Below are 19,578 nucleotides of genomic sequence, written 5' to 3'. Positions count from 1 at the left end.
CTCAATTTTCTATTGGAGGAGATAAAAATATAAACATGAATAAAGAAAATAAAATAGTGATAGTAGCTAGAAGCAGGTGTGTGTGTGTGTGTGCGCGCACACGCACGTATGTGTGTTCCATTTTGTTAGATGCACAGAAAAAAATCTTCCCTGAAGTGGGGAAAATAAAGAGTCAACCACACAAAGACCTAAAGGAAGTGAATTCAAGGAAGAGGATCTAGCTAGGACAAAAGGCCTTTCACCTGTTCAAAGAATTGAAAGATGAGAGAGGTGCAAGCATGGAAAGGGGAGAGATGGAGAGGCCATACAATGGGAGGGCCCTGAAGGCCATGGTCAAGGGAATCAGAGAAAACTTAACGCTTTTAATACTGATAGCAACAGGAAGCCACTGAAGTGTTTCATGTAGGCTAGAGATTGGCTTTGAGGATAACTAAGATAACTGCAGCTGCCACACAGACGTTGACGTTTAGAAGATGCAGAGGGGAAGCATGCAGCCCAGTTAGGAGGCTCTTGTAGTGACATAGATGATGACCTGAATCAGTGAGGCAGCAGCAGAGATGGAAGAAAGCACAGGACTCTGGGACGTTGGTGGAAGAGTAACAGGCCTTACCAGGCAGTTGAGGGCAATAAAAAGTGAGACCCCAAGGATGCCTCATAACTTTTTGTCTTGAGTAACTGGGTGGATAGTGCCATCTACTGAAATGGAAGAAATCTGAGGAAAGAAGATGGAAGTAGGAAGGAAGGGAATGAAGAATTTCCTTTTAGACATGTTAAATTTAAGATGTTTCTTGAATATCCAAGTGTGATACGATCTGGAGATGCGAATCTGAGCACCGATGCACGAAGACAGCATTTAAAAACACGGGATCAATTTTCTTAGGGAGGGTTTCAGTACGGACGAACAATCAGGATCAAGCTCAGGGGCATGCCAAACTTTAGAAATCTGGCAGAGAAGGATGAAAATGTAAATGATGCCTACAAAAAGTGACTGGTTATATGGGTTCAAGGAAGCTAAAAGAAGAAAATTCTCAAAATGTTTTAAAAAGGAAGTGGCCAACGATATCGAATACTGCTGAAAGACTAAGATGGATATTTGGAAGAGATCACAGGTTTTGGCAACATCCTGACAAATCCTGAACCAAATAAATGAGTAATCTTACAAAGCCCACGTGTTTAGCTGACCTGCAAAAGAAATATTATGGAAGGTAGAAAGGTGAAAAGAAAAAAGAAGGGGATGCAAAGAAAATTCTCCCACAGATTCAGAACTTTAATAGTTCTTAATCTAAGATAAACTACATTGAGGCATATATGTTGCAAAAGTATGACATACAATATAATTTTTTAAGTATTTAATACTATCTGGTACGCATACTAAATTTATCTAAACAAAGATCTCAGAATTTAGTAGCACAGGATAACCTACTTATTGCTCCTGATTGAGGAGGCATAGTGGATTTTTAAAAAGACTTATATTTAATTATTTAACAAAGAATAGCGAAGCAAAGTCTACAAATACACTGCTCCTATATACTGCCTCTAGAACCACTTATCTCTCCTCCCTCTCTCATGGCAAAGACTCCAAACACCTGACGATTAATATCAATCTCCCATTTATTAAACAGTGCAAATCTCCCTTTGTCATTTTAATTGCACTGAATTTGAATTTGCATAGGTTGCAAGTAGAAAACAGAATCTTGAAGCCACATAAACTAATCACACTTAGACTTAAAACAGAAAATATTAGATATCTAGCCAAACAAAATTGCTCAAGTATCCAATACATATTCTAAACACTTCCACCTCCATGCTTCTGCTACCTTGCTTTCTACTTCTCGAAAGTTACTTTTCCACTTGTCCGTAAGTCCAAATCCTATCTTTTCTTCAAGGTTTAACTGATTAATGTCTTTGAATTCTTTCTTGCTAGAAATCACTTCTATGAACTTCATGATGTTGCACCTGTCTCTGGCTTTTATACTTTTTACCTTTTATTATATTACATTGTTGTCTACACTTTTTTCTGCCTAACACCCTGTATTATCTGGAACAACAACCCCTTTCTCTGTAGTGGAATCAACAAGATAACATTTCCATGGAGCTGCCATAATTTTTACATAACGCTGCCCCTAGGCCAGAATTGGTTGGTCTATAGGTAGATACCTGATCTAAACTATGACAACCACAACATTCCAGCCCTTGGCAACTATTGATTCTTCCAGGACAGGCACTTACCTCAAGCTAGGCCAATCACAGTCCTCTCTCAACTAGATCCCGCCCCACTGGTCATAGCTAATTGGTGCAGGATTGGAACTGGACACAAGCTGACCCTCTGGATTGAGAACTAGAGGTCAGACCATTCCCTGTCCCATGTCTCAAACTGAAATATGCAGCACTGGAAAACTGCTCATGCTCATGGCCATGGGATTAGGCTTCCCTTAGCCTCAGAAGGCCTTGGAGTGGAAGCAACAGGTATCTGGTAGGGGTAAATGCCACCTCTTTAGTCTCACGATTGAAACCACCTTCAAAGCACTATTCGATGTTGTCTTTAGAGACAAGTGAAGTGACTTGTGATATTTGCGGGGAGCCACCACCACAAAAATAATTTCTCTCTCTGCTAGGTGATTTATACCATTTTATTATTATTTTCTTTTTATGGTGATGTTGAGTTGAGGAGAGATGTTCTTGCTACATTTATTAAAAGTTACAAGAAAATCTCAGCACCTTGGGAGTCCAAGGCATGTGGATCACTTGAGGGAGGCCAGGAGTTTGAGACCAGTCTGGCCAACATAGTGAAACCCTTTCTGTATTAAAAATACAAAAAAATTACCCTGGCATGGTGGTGCATGCCTACAGTTCCTAGTTCCAGCTACTCAAGAGTCTGAGGCACAAGAATCCTTTGAACCAGAGGAAGAGGTTGCAGTGAGCCAAGAATGTGCCATACTGCACTCAAGCCTGGGCGACACAGCAAGACTCTGTCTCAAAACAAAACAAAAAAGGTTAAAAGAAAGCAGCATTTGTTGGCCGGGCACGGTGGCTTATGCCTTTAATCCCAGCACTTTGGGAGGCCGAGGTGGGTGGATTACCTGAGGTCAGGAGTTCGACACCAGCCTGGCCAATATGGTGAAATCGCATCTCTACTAAAAATACAAAAAACAAACAAACAAACAAAAAAAAAAAAAAAAAAAAAAAAAAAACAGCCAGGCATGGTGGCATGCACCTGTAATCCCTGCTACTCAGAAGGCTGAGGCAGGAGAATCCCTTGAACCCAGGAGGCAGAGGTTGCAGTTAGACGAGATGGTGCCATTGCACTCCAGTGTGGGCAACAAGAGTGAAACTCTGGCTCAGAAACAAACAAACAAACAAAAAACCACACACACAAGAAAGAAAGAAAGCAGCATTTGCAAGAGATGACATTCATCTCTCTGTCTTTTTCTGTGAAAGGTTACTAGATTTCCTCCTTTTGGGGAGGAGTAGAAAAAATAATTTTGAGAGCAAGAGAGATCTCCCCTCTTAAGGAGGGGCTACTACTTAGTAGGGTAAAACATCTGGGGCTGAGAACACAGAATGTATGAGTTTTGAAGACAATGTATTTTACTCTAAGCCTACTTCACTTTCAACCGAGTGGAAAGAATATATAGGGTATTTTTTTGTGCATCTATAAATGATTTTGTTTTGCATGATTTGTGATGTTTTTGGCTGGCTTGCTTTTAAACAGGAGTGGAGTAATACAAAAGCACATTAAAGCAGACATACTAGGCAAAGGATCATGATAGTATTCTAGTGGTCATTTGAGAGACTTTCAGGAATTAAAAACAGAGAATGTTGTAAATAACTTTATGAAGAGGGCAGTCTTCCTGAACCTAAAGGATGGGGATATATCAATTTTGGGTAGTCTCTATATACACAGGCATATCCTACTTAAATTCTTTCCATAAAGGGACAATCTCTTCATAATCCTTCTTACATCAAATACCAAATTTACTTTGATGTGACAGAAAAAGGTATTGTGAATAGTGAACTTCAAAAGAATGAGCAGTGAGATGGTTAGGGGTAATGATAAGGTAGAGAAGCATATAATGAAATTTCAAATTAATATAATATTATTATACCAAACATATAATAGTAGGAAGATTTTCCTGCAATAAAACAGTAGTTTAAATAATGCTCTTCCATCTAAAAAAGATACTTCTTCTTAAGGCAAGGTGGTTGGTTTCTTTAAATTAAAATACAGAGAAATATTATGGGACTATAATAAAATCAGAACTTACTCTGTAAAATATACCTGAAGTTCTTTATAAAATACACTATTGTGACTCAACAGTTCAATACTGTCTTAGTCTGCTTGTGCTGCTATAACAGAATGCCACAGACTGGGTAATTTTTAATAAAAAATGTATTGAGTCATAGTTTTGGAGACTGGGAAGTCCAATATTAAGGAACCAGCAGGTTTGGTTATTCTGATTTCAAGATGGCACCTTGAATACTGTATCCTCTGGAGGGGAAGAATAGTTTTTCCACACATAACGGGAGGCAGAAAGGCAAAGAGGAAAAAGGGGACTGAAGTCACCCTTTTATAAGGCATTAATCCCAGCCATGAGGGTTCCACCCTCATGGCCTAATGACCTCTTAAACATTTGACCTGGTAATACTGTTACAATGGCAATTAAATTTCAACATGAATTTTGGAGGGGACAAACATTCAAATAGTCACAAATACTACTTGAAAAAATGTAACAGTTTAACCAGTTATGACCATCTGGGCAAAAAAGCTATTTAAGTACCATGCATTTTGATGAATGACCTTTAAAATAGCCTTCCTCATTTTATACTATTACTTTTCAGTCAGTGCAGGATAACACATTAAATCTAAAAACAATGGCCCAGTGAAACCATGCCAGTAGATTTAACGAATCCATTAATTTAACAGTAATTATCATTCCCTGTTCAGCACATATATTTTCTTTGTTTGAAAGACAATGCTGTGTGTTTGTGTTTTTTTTTTTAATGACAGAAGAAGAATGCAATACATTTTGTTTTAAAAGACTCTGTACCAAATATTCTGTGAAGATTATAAGTTCTCCTTGACTAGAGTCTAGATAATTCCATAATGACTCGTAGAAATGACATAATTTATAATCTCATTAGGTTTTTGTGAAGTGAAACTTAATTTATATGAACAACCCAAATATAATCATGGCTAATTCGAGAGGAATGTTTCATTTGCCTGTAGCTTCCCAGCAAATACTAGGCAGACAGAGTTTAAAGCCTCAGTGGGGAATAGGTAGATGTATTTCACAACAAGGGAGATTTAAGCAGCTTTGAAAATGGTTTGGTTGAAGCTCTTCAACTGTAAATAAAATTACTGGAGGTTTAAGTAAAACTTCAGCCTAATGTAGTTGTTAGTCTAAGTAGGTCCTAGTTAATGACTATTATCTTTATGAAAATCAGGCCTAGTAATCAAAAAAGTTCAATATTCCACAACTTGATGAAGCCTTTCAGTTTCCCCTTTCCTTCCACTGATTACATCCTAATTTCAATTCACAATATCAATATACTTATTTTAATACAGTAACAATATAAAGGGGAGATTAATGTAACTTGAAAGTACATTATATATCATTTCTTCACAAAAATTGATACATTTCTTTTTGAAAATATTTTTAATTAAAAAATTTATTTACAACTTCCCACAATGTGTTGATGTATTGAAAATATTTTAATTTTGAAAAATATATATTTGGGTATGTTTTAAATAATAATGGCAAATAAATTTTTAAAACATGCTTTTTCTCTCAGCTGTTTTACCAAAATATTCGCCACTCTATGTTTCCTTCTTTTAGCCTCTACATTCTGGGAATTGTCTATACCTTTTGAAACATGTGAGAACTTAACCAAAAAGAGTAGAAAAGTCTGGTGAAATGAGTGGGGGTTAGTTGACATAGATGCTAAGTGTAACAGAATGGAACTTTGATACTTTGAGGGAATAATATTTGCCTATAATTTAAGGAGTCATGAACAAGACTTGATTGGTACTCCCAAGGTCAGGGACAAAAATCTAATACTTACCAGGTAGCACACTTCTCATCACGTAGCCAAGACTGCTGCTTATGCTTAATTTTAAGGTTTGACCCATCAGAGATGAGCATGGAGTTAGTTCAGTATTCCAACTGGTGAATTTTTCTAACAGATGTGGTGAGTTAATACGAGGAAGCAGAATATAACAGACATCAAACCAATTATTAGCTCCTAAGGACTCTTATAAGTCAATCTACTTCATATTTTTATTATCACCACCGTTGCCTAATGCCTAATCATATCCCATTTGAACTAATAGTATTATCAAATGATTGCATTTTCTACCTATATCCTATTTCCAATCTAATCTTTCATTCATAATTTTCCCAAATCAGTCTTGCCAGACACCTCTCATAACTTATTACTCTCCTGTTCCATAATGTAAAGGGCTTTTTAGTTCCTTCTAATGTTCAAATTTCTGACTTTCCTATTAACAGCCAGACATAATCAGTCCTAAACCAATCTTTCTAAAGTTATCTATTACTAATTCACTAGGATCAGTGGTTGGCAAGCTTTTTCTATAAAGAGTGGATAATAAATATTTTAGGATTTGTGGGATATAGTCTCTCTTGCAAGTACTTAACTCAGCCGTTACAGTGGGAAAGCAGCCATAGTCAATATGAAAGCCAGAGTGTGGCTGTGTTCCAACATAACTTCTTTTGTACAGAAATAGGAATGGGTCAGATTTGGTTCAAGGGCCATATTTCACTGCACCCTGTTCTAGATGAACCTTTACTGTGCAGAAATTGGCCATTAACTGTGTCATGAAACAGCTGTTAAACTCTGTTCCTAGTTCTGGGCTACAGTGATACAAGGATGAGTTAGCTCCCATAGCTGCCTTGGCAATGTTCACAGTCTTTACACACACAGAATCACTGTGCAATTATACTGCAAATGCTGTGTGGGGTCACTGGCTTAGTCAGAAGCAAAACTTCATGTTACAGTAGGTCTGGAAGTAATCATTGTCCAGATTAAGGTAGGCAGGCACAAGATAATGAAAGGGAGAAGAAATGACAGCCTGTGCCAACATACAAAAATGCAAAACCAAATGGGGAATTTATGGAATGATCAAGGCATAGGCAGGTAAGATGGATCTGGAAAATTTGGCATGAGACAGAATCAAAAGGGTTTGAAAGCCCTGCTAATGAGTTTACACTAGCTTTTTTGAGCCAGACTTCACTCAGGCCCCGGCAAGAGGCACTGCTTTTTTTGGTGCCTGTGTTTTTGAGGAACCTGCACATCACAAGTTTCACAAAAATTGAATTTATTAAAGAACACATGGGTCCCTATGTCATTCAAGATCTGGCATTCAGCACTAGCGAAGTGTGACATTCTAACCCCGATTATTCACCAGGATTTACTCAAAACAAACTAACACCATTAAGGACCCAGACACATGTTTTTCCATATATTTTATATTTTTTTAAAAATGGACTGATTCCAAATGCCATGAAACTTCACCAGTTGATCACAGGCAGGATTTCAGCCATCTAAGCGCTTAGCTTGGAAGTGCTTAGAAGAAGGAAATTAAATGACGTGACAAGCCTTCTCAGCATGGAGGCCACAGATTCTTGCATACTCAGTATCATTTGCCAGTAGCTGAGTGCCCCTGTTCTTTCTGCTCTTCATGTTTCAACTTGTGATTCTAGAATTCTAGAGGTACTCAGGAAAACACAGTATTCACCACAGTTGTGCATGGTGACAAAGGAAACATTTGTGACTACTAAACAATTCATACTGCTCTTAAATTTATATGTATGTAGTTGAGGGTATGACATGCATGGAGCATGATACTCTTTACATAGACAAGCATGTATAAATTGAACCTTCAAACCTGTAAATAGATTTCCTTTTATAAAAATATGTAATAAAATGTAATTAATTCTTTAAATACTTAAAAATTTAGTTCTATTTAAATAATTTTGATGTGATTTTATGTTAATAGTTATTTGTATTTTGGCTTTTGGTTTGAAAAGATACATTTTGACATTTTACAAAAAAATCTTTTGGAAAGACTTGAAAAAATTTACTTTTAAATTCTTTTACGTTTATTTTCATCTACATTTTCATAAACATAAATTTAAATTACCGACACTAAATACAATTAGGTATTATTTTAATCCTTCATACCATTCATTGTTGTCAATAAAATGCATATCATGTGAAAATCTTGATTGTAACAACATAGTGATTTTGCTGAAATGGAGGCCAGAAAAAAAATGTATAACTGAATTTAAAATGTATTTTAAAAACTTGAATAATAACAGCTTGGAATTTTCATTTAGAATATATATGTAATTTAACGCTTATGTATGTTTTCATTTTATTACTCTTCCAAACATCGCAGACCTTTCAACAGAATACTCAAATGTGTAATAATAATTAAATTCAGTCATCTTTGTTTGCTGGTTTTAGCCATATGGAGATATATTTATTGAGTTAGGAAAAGTAACATATTTCATTTAACAGTTTGCTAACTTAATTTATAGTTACATGTTAAATATTTAGACATGTAGTATTTAGACCTCCATGCCTTAGGCCTCACATATATTAGGGGACGATCTAATATTTATAAGTAATGTGGAGTCACTGATGTCAACTTTTAATATTTTAACTTATGCAGTTATTAGAAATAGTCTATTATAGCAGGCGTAGTGGCTCATGCCTATAATCCCAGCACTTTGAGAGGCCGAGGCGGATGGATCAATTGAGGCCAGGAGTTTGAGACCAGCCTGGTCAACATGGTGAAACCCTGTCTCTACTAAAAATGCAAAAATTAGCCTGGTGTGGTGGTGTGCACCTGTAATCCCAGCTACGTGGGAGGCTGAGGCAGGAGAATCGCTTGAATCCAGGAGGCGGAGGTTGCAGTGAGCTGAGATTGGGCCACCGCACTCCAGCCTGGGTGAAAGAGCAAGACTCCATCTCAAAAAAAAAAAAAGAAAAAAAAAAAAAAAGGAAGAATTCTTTTATGTTTTAGACATAAAAAGCATAAGGCATAATGTAATGAACATCTGTATGCTCACTACTCTGCTTCAGATATAAGTACTGTAACTTGGTGTCTTTGTACACTCACTCCTCCCCAATAACATTCATTCCCATCCTTTCCAGAGGATGAATTTTTTACTGCTATTTTAAATGGCAAATTCTTTAACAGTATGTTTTCTATTTCTTGATGATATCTAGCCGTGTTTCATCATGTATATAATAGCTATTATACTACTAAGTTTGCATAATTGTCTTAATAGTTCTGCAGATTCCTCTTGGGTTTTCTAAGGAGACAATATCATATTTATGAAAAATAACAGTTTGGAATCTTCATTTCCCATCCCTATATCTTTTATTTCTCTTACTTGACTTAATCTGCACTGATAATGACCTTTAGCATAATGTCAAATATAAGTGGTAAGAGAGGACTTTCTTGCCTTGTTTCTTTATTGAATATAGTAGGTACTATAGGTTGATAATATTGTTGTTAGGAAGCAAAATGATGTGATCAGGATTCTTTTCAGAAAAAATGTTAGTGACAGGAATATCAATTGGAGCAGAATTATTTAGGAGTCATATTACAAAAATAACTTCTATTTAATGCAAAAGCCATGGGGCCTGTGATGACCTTATCAGTAGAATACACATTATGGCTCTGATTCTGACGACATTAGTAAAAAACTGCATTTTCACTTGCTTGATTCACCAAGTTAGACAAATCTTAAACTACCAAAAACTCACATGGGTCTTACTATGAATAATGTCTAAAAGTGTAGTTATCATGATTCACTACAGGGTCCATTTACGGCTCCATTATACAAAAAAGATCACCCAAGACACTCAAAATCAAACTGATCTTTTTCAAATACAACCAATAAGATACTGACACAGAGCAAAGTCTTTTTAAAGATTACCCAACAAGTTTTCGGAAAATTAAAAATTTCCAAAAAAAGCTGTTTCCCAGCTCAGTCAAAAGAATGTCATTTACATAGTTTGCTGTTTACAAAGTTATTTACATAGTTTGCTATTGATTAAAAGGAGAGCAAAATTACCCACCAAATATTTTATAAGTACATATCCATGTAAATGAGGCAATTTAATCTCAAACTTTTAATCTCAATATATTCAATAGAAGACATTTTTTTGTGTTATGGTTGCCTCATATTTTCCATTTTATTTTTCTATGTATGCCCAGTTATGTAGGTACCAACAAGTAAAATAAAGGCTTTAACCTCACTTTTAAAAAAATTCTAAGCGCTTATAAAATTGCTAAATTAATAACCCCTGCATATGTTTCACTAAATCTTGGCTCCTGACCTATTATCAGTAAATATATATTTCTAATAAAATGAATGTGTTTAATTCTGTAACTAAATGGCCCAAAGGAACAGTATCTGCCATAGCAATAAAGTCTAATGACAATTCTGCTGACATTCTTCTATCTAAAAATGAAATCATGTGGAAAATAATTTCTACACTAGCAGAATAATTAAGGCATAAGACAAAATTTGATTTGGTAGGAATGGAAGCTAAGATTGCCTCTTCTCTTGGGAAGACGGGTGACATTATTTATTTCATCACCATATTATGTTTCCAAGCTCTCTTTTTAAAATCACATATATTTTTTCATGTCTTAATTACAGCAACAAATCCAATGAACAGTGAAGCTAGTCCTGAGGGACTTTCTGTTTCATTTTACTGCATGGACATTTCTTGGTGTTGAACACAGCTTCTGAGAATGGGCTCTCTTCCAAGACTTAGTTATCTTTGGTTATACAAATATTTGCATTATAATGATATCTCCTTTAAGTGGCTTTGATCTTTTTATGAGATGTATGCCTTTGTCTACACCAGTCAAATGAAAATTATATCTAGGTAAAGCATGTGAGGTTGCCAGGTTCTGGCACTGTTTATGGGAACCATGAGAAACATTTGATGAAAAACCACAAGGTAAGGCTTTATGACTTATTAACAAAAACTATAAAACTATTGTTACCAGTATTTTTCTATAAAATATAGATTATTTTAGTTCCTATCAAAATTTTCTAAAGAACAAGCATGTACTACAAGCCACAAGAAAATATAACCAATTAAAGCCTAAGCACCATTTTTTCAAAGAAAGTGTGAAGAGAATACTTCATTTGGATCCTGTCAACACTGTCTAATGACCTTTTTTAAATTTGAAATGGCTGATTTTAAATAAAAGCTATTCTAGCTGCTCTAGAGAAGTTACACAAGGAAAATGCTACAATTCGACAATAAATAAATGCAATGAAAATTCATTCTCGTGTATCACAAGATTATTCTGTATTGCATAGGCAGAATATTTTCAATGCAGCTAAAACCCATTAACCACTCCAGGCATAAATTACTTCATTCACAAAACATATAGCATCTAGAGTGCTTTATGTAATGCAGGATTTTTACCAAATAGTTATTTTCACTGATTTCAGAACACTCTGTTCTACCAAATCCTCCTGGGAGATTTCATGGGTTTTCATACACAAACGCTCTACTTCTCTAAAAGGCCCTGCCATACCCCCATCTAGAGTATTTGTTACAATGTGTTGTGAAGGACTGATTGTCTCCCTCCCTTCCATCCTTCCTTGAGAGTGGGGATTATACCTTAGTACTGGTAGAATCTATTGATCCTCTTACCTGCTCCTTCTGGGCATCAGGGTATGTTTTAATGTTTAGTGATAGTGGCAAAAGAATTCAGAAGGCTCACAGGTTCAGTCCACTCTTTATCATCTATGACCTGAATCTCTGTCCTTATAATCTCTGACTATTTTAAACATTTCCCAAGACTCAGTCCCAATTCCTCTTTGTCAAGTGCTTTCCTTCCTTCCTTCCTTCCTTCCCTCCCTCCCTCCTTCCTTCCTTCGTTCCTTCCCTCCCTCCTTCCTTCCTTCCTTCCTTTGTTCCTTCCCTCCCTCCCTCCCACCGTCCCTCCTTCCTTCCTTCTTGCCTGCCTCCCTCCCTCCTTCTCTCCCTCCCTTCCTCTTCCCCCAACCTCTTTTTTTGGGGGGGCAGAGTTTCTCTCTTGTTGCCCAGGCTGGAGTGCAATGGTGCAATCTCAGCTCACTGCAACCTCCGCCTCCCAGGTTCAAGTGATTCTCCTGCCTCTGCCTCCCGAGTAGCTAGGATTGCAGGCATGTGCCACCACACTCAGCTGATTTTTGTATTTTTAGTAGAGACAGGGTTTCACCATGTTGGTCAGGCTGGTCTCAAACTCCTGACCTCTGGTGATCCACCCGCCTCGGCCTCCCAAAGTGCTGGGATTATAGGCATGAGCCACCACACCCAGCTGTCAAGTGCTCTTAAAAGAAAAGGTCCCATTCTTTCATCCTTCCTGCAACTCCAAGAATCTATTGTTTTGTTTTTTACCAAAGAAGTATTATATAGGGGGAAAAAATCAAAACAGGTATGATTAGATACTAAATTGCTTAAAATGTCCATTTCCCACATATATTACAGAATCTAAAATCTCTGCCTGGTTAAATGTAACTTTTGTTTCTCCTGAGCCATCCCACCCATCAGGATCCACAAGCCTAAATCAAAGGGGACAAACCGCAGGTGCTCAAAAATGTGTCTTGAAGGCATAAATAAAAAGCTTTGCATGATATAAAAACATAAACTTTACTTCTTCTCCTTTACTTTTCATTGGCTTTTAAAAAATGGAAAATTTTTTGCACTTCATAAATTTTAATATTCATTTTCCACACTTTTCAAAAAACATAACCTTTACTTTTTCTCCTTTACTTTTCATTAGTTTTTAAAAAGTGAAAAAATTTTTGTTCTTCATAAACTTCAAAAGGAATTCTATGGAATTTTAATATTCTATATATCATCACTTTCAAACCAACAGTTCATTTCATTAATAAATAATAGTTCTAATGCTCATTTATTTCTAAAACTATCATCTCCTATTAGGCATATTTCCTTCACAAAACACTCTGGGGGCTAATATTTTATCTAATAAGGTATCAATGAAATAAGTGATTGAATTTGCTCTTTTCCAAATGACTTAGAACTAAAAAGAACTCATATTTAGTATAGCTCAAAGTTTCCATTCTCAGAAAGAGGCACTCTATCATAAATAGCTTCTGAATCTGAATTATTCAGTTATGCTTCATAGTCCCGGCACACAAATTGTTCACAAGGTCACAGTATGATCACAAACCTAAAAATCAAAATACATTTATACATCTTAGAAAAGTTATGTTTGCCTTGAAATGTATAAGCCAAAAGTTTTTCTTCTAATGTCCTTTGGTCAAAGTAGCTAAAATAAATTATATATTTTAGGTGCTAAATATATAAATAATTTACTTTAGGTTTATTTTTAGATACTAGAATTTCACAAATCACTATGCAGGAAAGAGTGAAAGTCTCTTGGTTGCTCTCAGTTTAAACCTAGATAAAAATGATAGGAAAACTTCAAAGTGGAAAATGTACAAGCTAACTGGAGGCCATGGAAAGAATCACATTTGTGTTTTCAGTAAATGGAACATATTATCTAGGAGAACAGTTCAAATATAATTACTAATATTTATAATAATCGCTGCATGCATGTTTAATTGAAGAGTCTGTCAATGTAGAGTAGTTAAAAATCACTATTAGAAATGTCACAGCTATAGATACATACAAATACAAATACAAATTTTACTTTTTATGTGCTTCCATTTTAAAGCAGGCAGAAAATTTGTCACTATCTATGATAATCAGTTATTTTGTGTGCTGGTGAAGAACATCATGGCTACAATAGAAAATGTATTCATCTACATAGAACTAGGTGTCGTAAAGGAAAAGACACTAATGTCTTTCACAGAGAAAGAAATTACTGAAAGAAATGCTTAGAAAATATTCTGAGCAATTATAAAGCAACACATTAGAATCACCAAGTCTTTATGATATAATCCAGTAAAATCAAGTAGTAATATGCACTGAACAACACTTCCAGACAATTATCAAAATTTTAAAGTAAACTTATGAAAGGTATTTATCACACTAGAAATGCAAACTAAAGTCATAAATTGGCAAATCCGTATCATGAGACGATAGGACATTTTCTATCATTGTGCAATGATCATAAACTCAAGAGGGTTAGCATAAAGATATTTCATAGAGACATCATACATAATGGAAATATTTCATACCCAATCACATCTGTGATGAGAGAGACATAAAATGGTTTTTAGGTAATATTTTTCACTTGCGAGTTGCTACAAAATTTTGTCACAAGAGTCACTTCTACACTGTAAGCGACCTAAAACATTTCCAATCTGTTTATTTCACTTTAGTATACCTTACAAAAATTATATTATATTTTTGTAATAATTACTATTCAAAGGCAAGAAAGGGTCTTAGAAGTATTTATTATCATCATTGCAACTAGAAAAAAATAAGTAGGAGTAGTTTCCTAAAGTTATCTTCCACACAGTCATATATGTTTATCCAGCTCTAGCTCTGTTACTGTACTGTCAGCCAAAGATGAGTCAAAGTGGCTGCTCCATTAGCGACAGCAGGAGTGTGCCCTCATACTATGTGAAAGAAATTGTTTTATTAGAGACCACCAACATTAAATTTTAGAAAAAACTATATGGATAAAATGTTTTTCACAAACATATCTAAAGGTATTCAGTATTAACTTATACAAGTTGAATATCCCTTATCCAAAATACTTGAAACCAGAAGTATTTCAAATTTTGGATTTTTTTTTTTATTTTGGAGATTTGCACTATACTTACTAGATGAGCATATCTAATCCCAAAATTTGAAATCCAAAATGCTCCAATGAACATGTCCTTTGAGTATCATATTGGTGCTCAGTAATATGAGAATTTTGGAGCATTTCCGATTTCAGACTTTTAGATTAGGGATGCTCAACTTACATATATGTTAACAAGTACAGATATGTTTACCTTTAGGAAAATCTAATGAGTGAAGATCCAAGCTTTTAAACACACTAGATAATGAGAAGCAGGTGTAGTGCCAGTTAACTAAAAGATTCTTCACTTTGTATTATGAGCTATTGCAGGAATTCATAAATACAGAATTTCTGTATACATTCAACATGAAAAAACTCCCGAAATACCAGTTTAGTCTCAATTTTATGGAGTGCAAGCATGGAATAAGGAATGTCTGCATGTCTACTATAAACTCAATAATGCTAACATTCTACTTATAAAGGGTGACAGATTATGCCATTCCAAAGTATGCCACTTTGACATGAGGATAACTTAAGCTAAAGGCACTTGACAAACAGCAGATGCAAGAAGGGCATTCTAATCTTTTCCTTTTCTTCCTGAAAGCAGGAGACACAATTTTTCATGTGAAAGATGCCCTTCCTGTACCAGGAGAAAAAAACATTATTTCACGGGAAGTCATGGCAGGGGGCATAGAGGGGGTTCTGTACCAACAGACCTTGTTAAAATGTGTTAAAATAATTATCTTCCTTTAGCCTCACCACATAATTTAGTTACTTTTCCACAATTATGTCTCTTTGTTCAATCTAACATAAAAGTATGTACGTTTTTCCACCTGTTGGGTCTTCATTTCTTTATGAGGGCTCCTGTGCCACCTAAAACTTATCTTAAATTTGCTGGCTTTTCTCCTGTGACTCTGTCTTATGTCAATTTAATTCTCAGGCCCCGCCGGGACCCTAAGAGGGTAGAGGTAAAATTTGCTTCCTGTACATTTACTAATATGATTTCCATTACACTTGCATTTTAAACTAATGATTTAGAAAACTGATGCCTACATAATGTGTACAAGACCTAAACATCAACTGAAAATATAAGCTACAAAGTATTCCCGTGGGAGAAAAAAAGATCTTCCAATTTGGAATAAGGTAGTTGGCCAAAAGCATTTTTTGGTACTTTCTTGAAGTGTATGAGTTTTTTTCCTAAGAAACACATGTGCACACACATACCTACATACACAGTGATAGTGTACTTTATCTATGATACTTAAAAGGAAATTTTCAAATATAAACCATTCCACTATAAAATTCATGATCAGTCTTGGCTGAGTTACCCGAATAACCTATCTGACATACTTTTGTTCTCACCTTTGAAATCCAATTATATCAACAAGAAGATAAAAGATGACTTACCGGCCCAAAAGAATTACTGTCAAAACTGTGTCCATGATGATCACCTTCAACCCAGATGTGACCACGGGGGACTTTGACATACCGGTTTTTGTGTCCTATGGTTCTGGAAATAAACAGTGTAACCACTGAGATATGAATAGAAAAGAGATCAAACTGTTGAGCATACAAACTCAGGAATGGCAAAAATATATAGATGTTACAGACAGGTTAACCATGAAGCTTCTCCATAATTTCATTTTTAAGGAAGATGTGGTTAGAGCCCTTTGAATCTATTCACAGTATTTTTTTTCTTTTTATATTTCTACAGGTAAGAATTTTGTGCTTAGAAAAAATGTATTGACACTAAATATAATGTGTTTAATTTAATATAATTCACAATATTCTAAATATGTATTTATGAAATCCAATAAACCCCCAAAAAATACAGATCTAACTTGGTTTTTTAACATTTACTTTTAAGTTAATATTCAACTTTTCCAACAGACTCACGCACAACTACAATCTTCATTTTTTGCAGTCAAACTTCTCAAACCAATGGACAACACTTCATAACCTCTTAATACTCTAAATTTCAGCATAAGAAATAAAGGAAAGAGCATAATCTGGATAACTTCTTATTAGATAAAAACTATCAATATCAGTTGAAAATTTTTAACCAGCACTAAAGTATTCCTAAAAATGAAAATTTTTTAAGAATTGTGAAGACTAAAGATCAATGATACACATGTTGCAAAACATTCTATATTCTTAATGCTGGCAAGGAAATGGACTAAGAAAAGGCTATCTCACACAGTTTTCGTAGCAATGTATAATAGTATAATGTTTTTCCCTGTATTTCCATTTTAGGCAACTTTTTGGTACATTTTTAAGATACTAAAATGTTTGTGTCTTTTGACTTAGTTATTCTACTTGTAGAAATCCATTTGAAAAATAAAATCAGAAATACAGACACATTTATTCACTACAAGGGGTGTTCAAACAAGGCTTTTTATAGCAAAAAATAATAATAACTTACCTAAATATTCAACAACACAGAATTGGTTCAATAAATTATGATACAACCAACTAAATGAAAGAGACAGGCTTACAATAAAATATTATCCTAATCCCATAATAAGAAGTTATTTTGGGGGCAGAGACTGCATTTTTTTCCTTTTATCCCCTAAAAAGCTCAGGAAAATGCCTGGCCTAAAGAAGCTTCTCAGTAAGTGTTGGCTGAATGAAGGAATGAATAAATATCACCTCCAAGCCTGCAGAGTTCAGAAACTGAGCTTGGCATACATACTGTTCTTTGAGGTGGTGTCCCTTTGAGACTATTTTTATTAGTTAGCAAGTTGTATATGTGCAGAAGAATACATTAAAAAAAACTAAACATAAATTGGTGCTACAGAAACTGAAACTATTCATTACCTAGGATGGTTTTTAATTTTCAAGATAATTTCAGTGTTGAATTACTTTACTTTAGATCAGTAAATCATTCATGCAAGGAAGCAATATTGTGGCTATTAGAAGCCCACAGTAAGTTAATGACTGCTGTTTATTTTTAATTACTATTGGGAAGAAAGTTTTCAGCATTTTAAAGAAAAGTGAAAAACAAGTTGAACACATCTTACCATCATATACTCTGTAATATAAGTGTTCTTCAATTAAAATCAGTCAATTAGTTCCTGACATCACTACAGCTTTTATTATTAGACTGCTTCTAAGAACTAATATTCTACATGAAATGTTAATGACAAAGAAAATATCCTTTTACTTAATTGTTGGCAAGGCATACTCTCCAAATCAGTCCAAACGTTTTTTCACCTTATTAAGCTGGGTATTTTGGATAAATGCTCAGAAAGAAAACAATTACCAATTTTGTCTCTTCAAATAACCATTCAAGAATTACAAAGGAAAACCAGCATAAAATTATTTCTGTAATGACATGGTGAGTTTTAAATCAAGCATATTCTTCCAGAAACCAGAAGAGTGATATGAAACCAAGATTGAGTTTTAACGTCATGTAAGCCAGGATACTTGTGATAGAAAGCAACAGCATCCTAAAAGACCAGTGACAGTTACACGTTTCCTTGCACTGACCATCTTATCTGAAAAATTTAAATATAGCCTTTATCCTATTATTTTCTAGCTGCTTACAGTGCTTTATTTTTCTTTATTGAGCCTGCTAACACTTGATATACATTTATGGGTTTATTTGTTTATTTTTTATTTCCCTCCACTGGAATGCAATCTTTGGAACTTTGCCTTTTTTGTTCATAAGAGTATCCCCAGAGTCCAGAACAGACTGCACAGAGTACTCAATAAACATTTGTTAAATGAATGACCAAATGAATGAATAACTGAAGAATAAAAAATACTGTCATAAAGGCAGAATAATAGAGTGGAAAGTATATAGGTTCTGGAAACAGAGTAGATCAGTTTTGATCTTGATACTATTACTCACAAGTAATCTTTTGCAAGTTACTTAGAGTTTCTACCTCTATTTCCCCATCTTTAAAATGGGAGAAGACATACCCTAACTTAGCAGTCCCCATCCTTTTTGGCAGTAGGGACTGATTTCATGGAAGACATTTTTTTTTCATGGACCAGGGTGGGTGGGGGAAGGTTTTGGCACGATTCAAGCACATTACATTTATTGTGCATTTTATTTATATTATTTTTAAATTGTAATATATAATGAATTAATTATACAACTCACTATAATGTAGAATCAGTGGGAGTCCTGAGCTTGTTTTCCTGTAACTAGATGGTCCCCTCTGGGGGTGATGGGAGATAGTGACAGATCATCAGGTATAAGAGTCTCATAAGGAGCATGCAACCTAGATCCCTCACATGCGCAGTTCACAATAGGGTTCACACTCCTGTAAGAATTTAATGACACGGCTGATTTGGTAGGAGGTGGGGCTCAGGCAGTAATGGGAGCAATGGGGAGTGGCTGTTAGTACAGATAAAGCTTCCCTTGCTGCTTACCTCCTGCTGTGTGGCCCAGTTCCTAATAGGCCACAGACCAGTACCAGTCCGTGGCCCAGAGATTAGGGACTCCTGCCCTAACTGGGCTGAAATGAAGGTTAGTAGTTAGATGAAAATAAAATGGAAAGATTGTTATACAGCATACACTCTGGAGCCAGCCTGTCTTGGCTTTTGTATCTTACTTAACATTTTCAAGCTTACATGATCTGCACAAGTTGATGAAACTCTGTGTCAGTTTCCTCAGTTATACAACTGGGCAAGTAACAATACCTAACTCAAAAAATTATTCTATAGATAAAAGTGGCATACATTAAACACTTGATAAGTGGATTCTCTTGTAGTTGAGACTGTTTTTAATTTAAGTAAAGCACTGAATATAGTTCCGATGTATAGTTAGAACCCAGTAAGTGGTAGTTTTTATTGCTATTGTCTTC

The 19,578-nt window shown here is 35.2% G+C and overlaps 1 protein-coding gene across 3 annotated transcripts in view; it reads right to left on the bottom strand.

The window, feature by feature from the left end:
• Positions 1 to 19,578, bottom strand: part of IMMP2L (inner mitochondrial membrane peptidase subunit 2) — an 871,433-nt gene that overhangs the window by 193,293 nt on the left and 658,562 nt on the right. For 2 of the 3 annotated variants that reach the window (XM_017956239.1, XM_021935332.2), the window contains exon 6: positions 16,172 to 16,274. The exons of the other annotated variant lie outside the window; for it this stretch is intronic. In XM_017956239.1, the coding sequence (XP_017811728.1) occupies positions 16,172 to 16,274 (103 nt within the window). The remainder of the gene's footprint in view (positions 1 to 16,171; positions 16,275 to 19,578) is intronic. 3 annotated transcript variants of the gene reach the window in all.

Source organism: Papio anubis, chromosome 4 (assembly GCF_008728515.1).
Source record: "Papio anubis isolate 15944 chromosome 4, Panubis1.0, whole genome shotgun sequence".
NCBI classification, from domain to species: Eukaryota; Metazoa; Chordata; class Mammalia; order Primates; family Cercopithecidae; genus Papio; species Papio anubis.
Note: the sequence above shows the minus strand (reverse complement) of the source record. Positions and strands in the feature narration are given on the sequence as shown.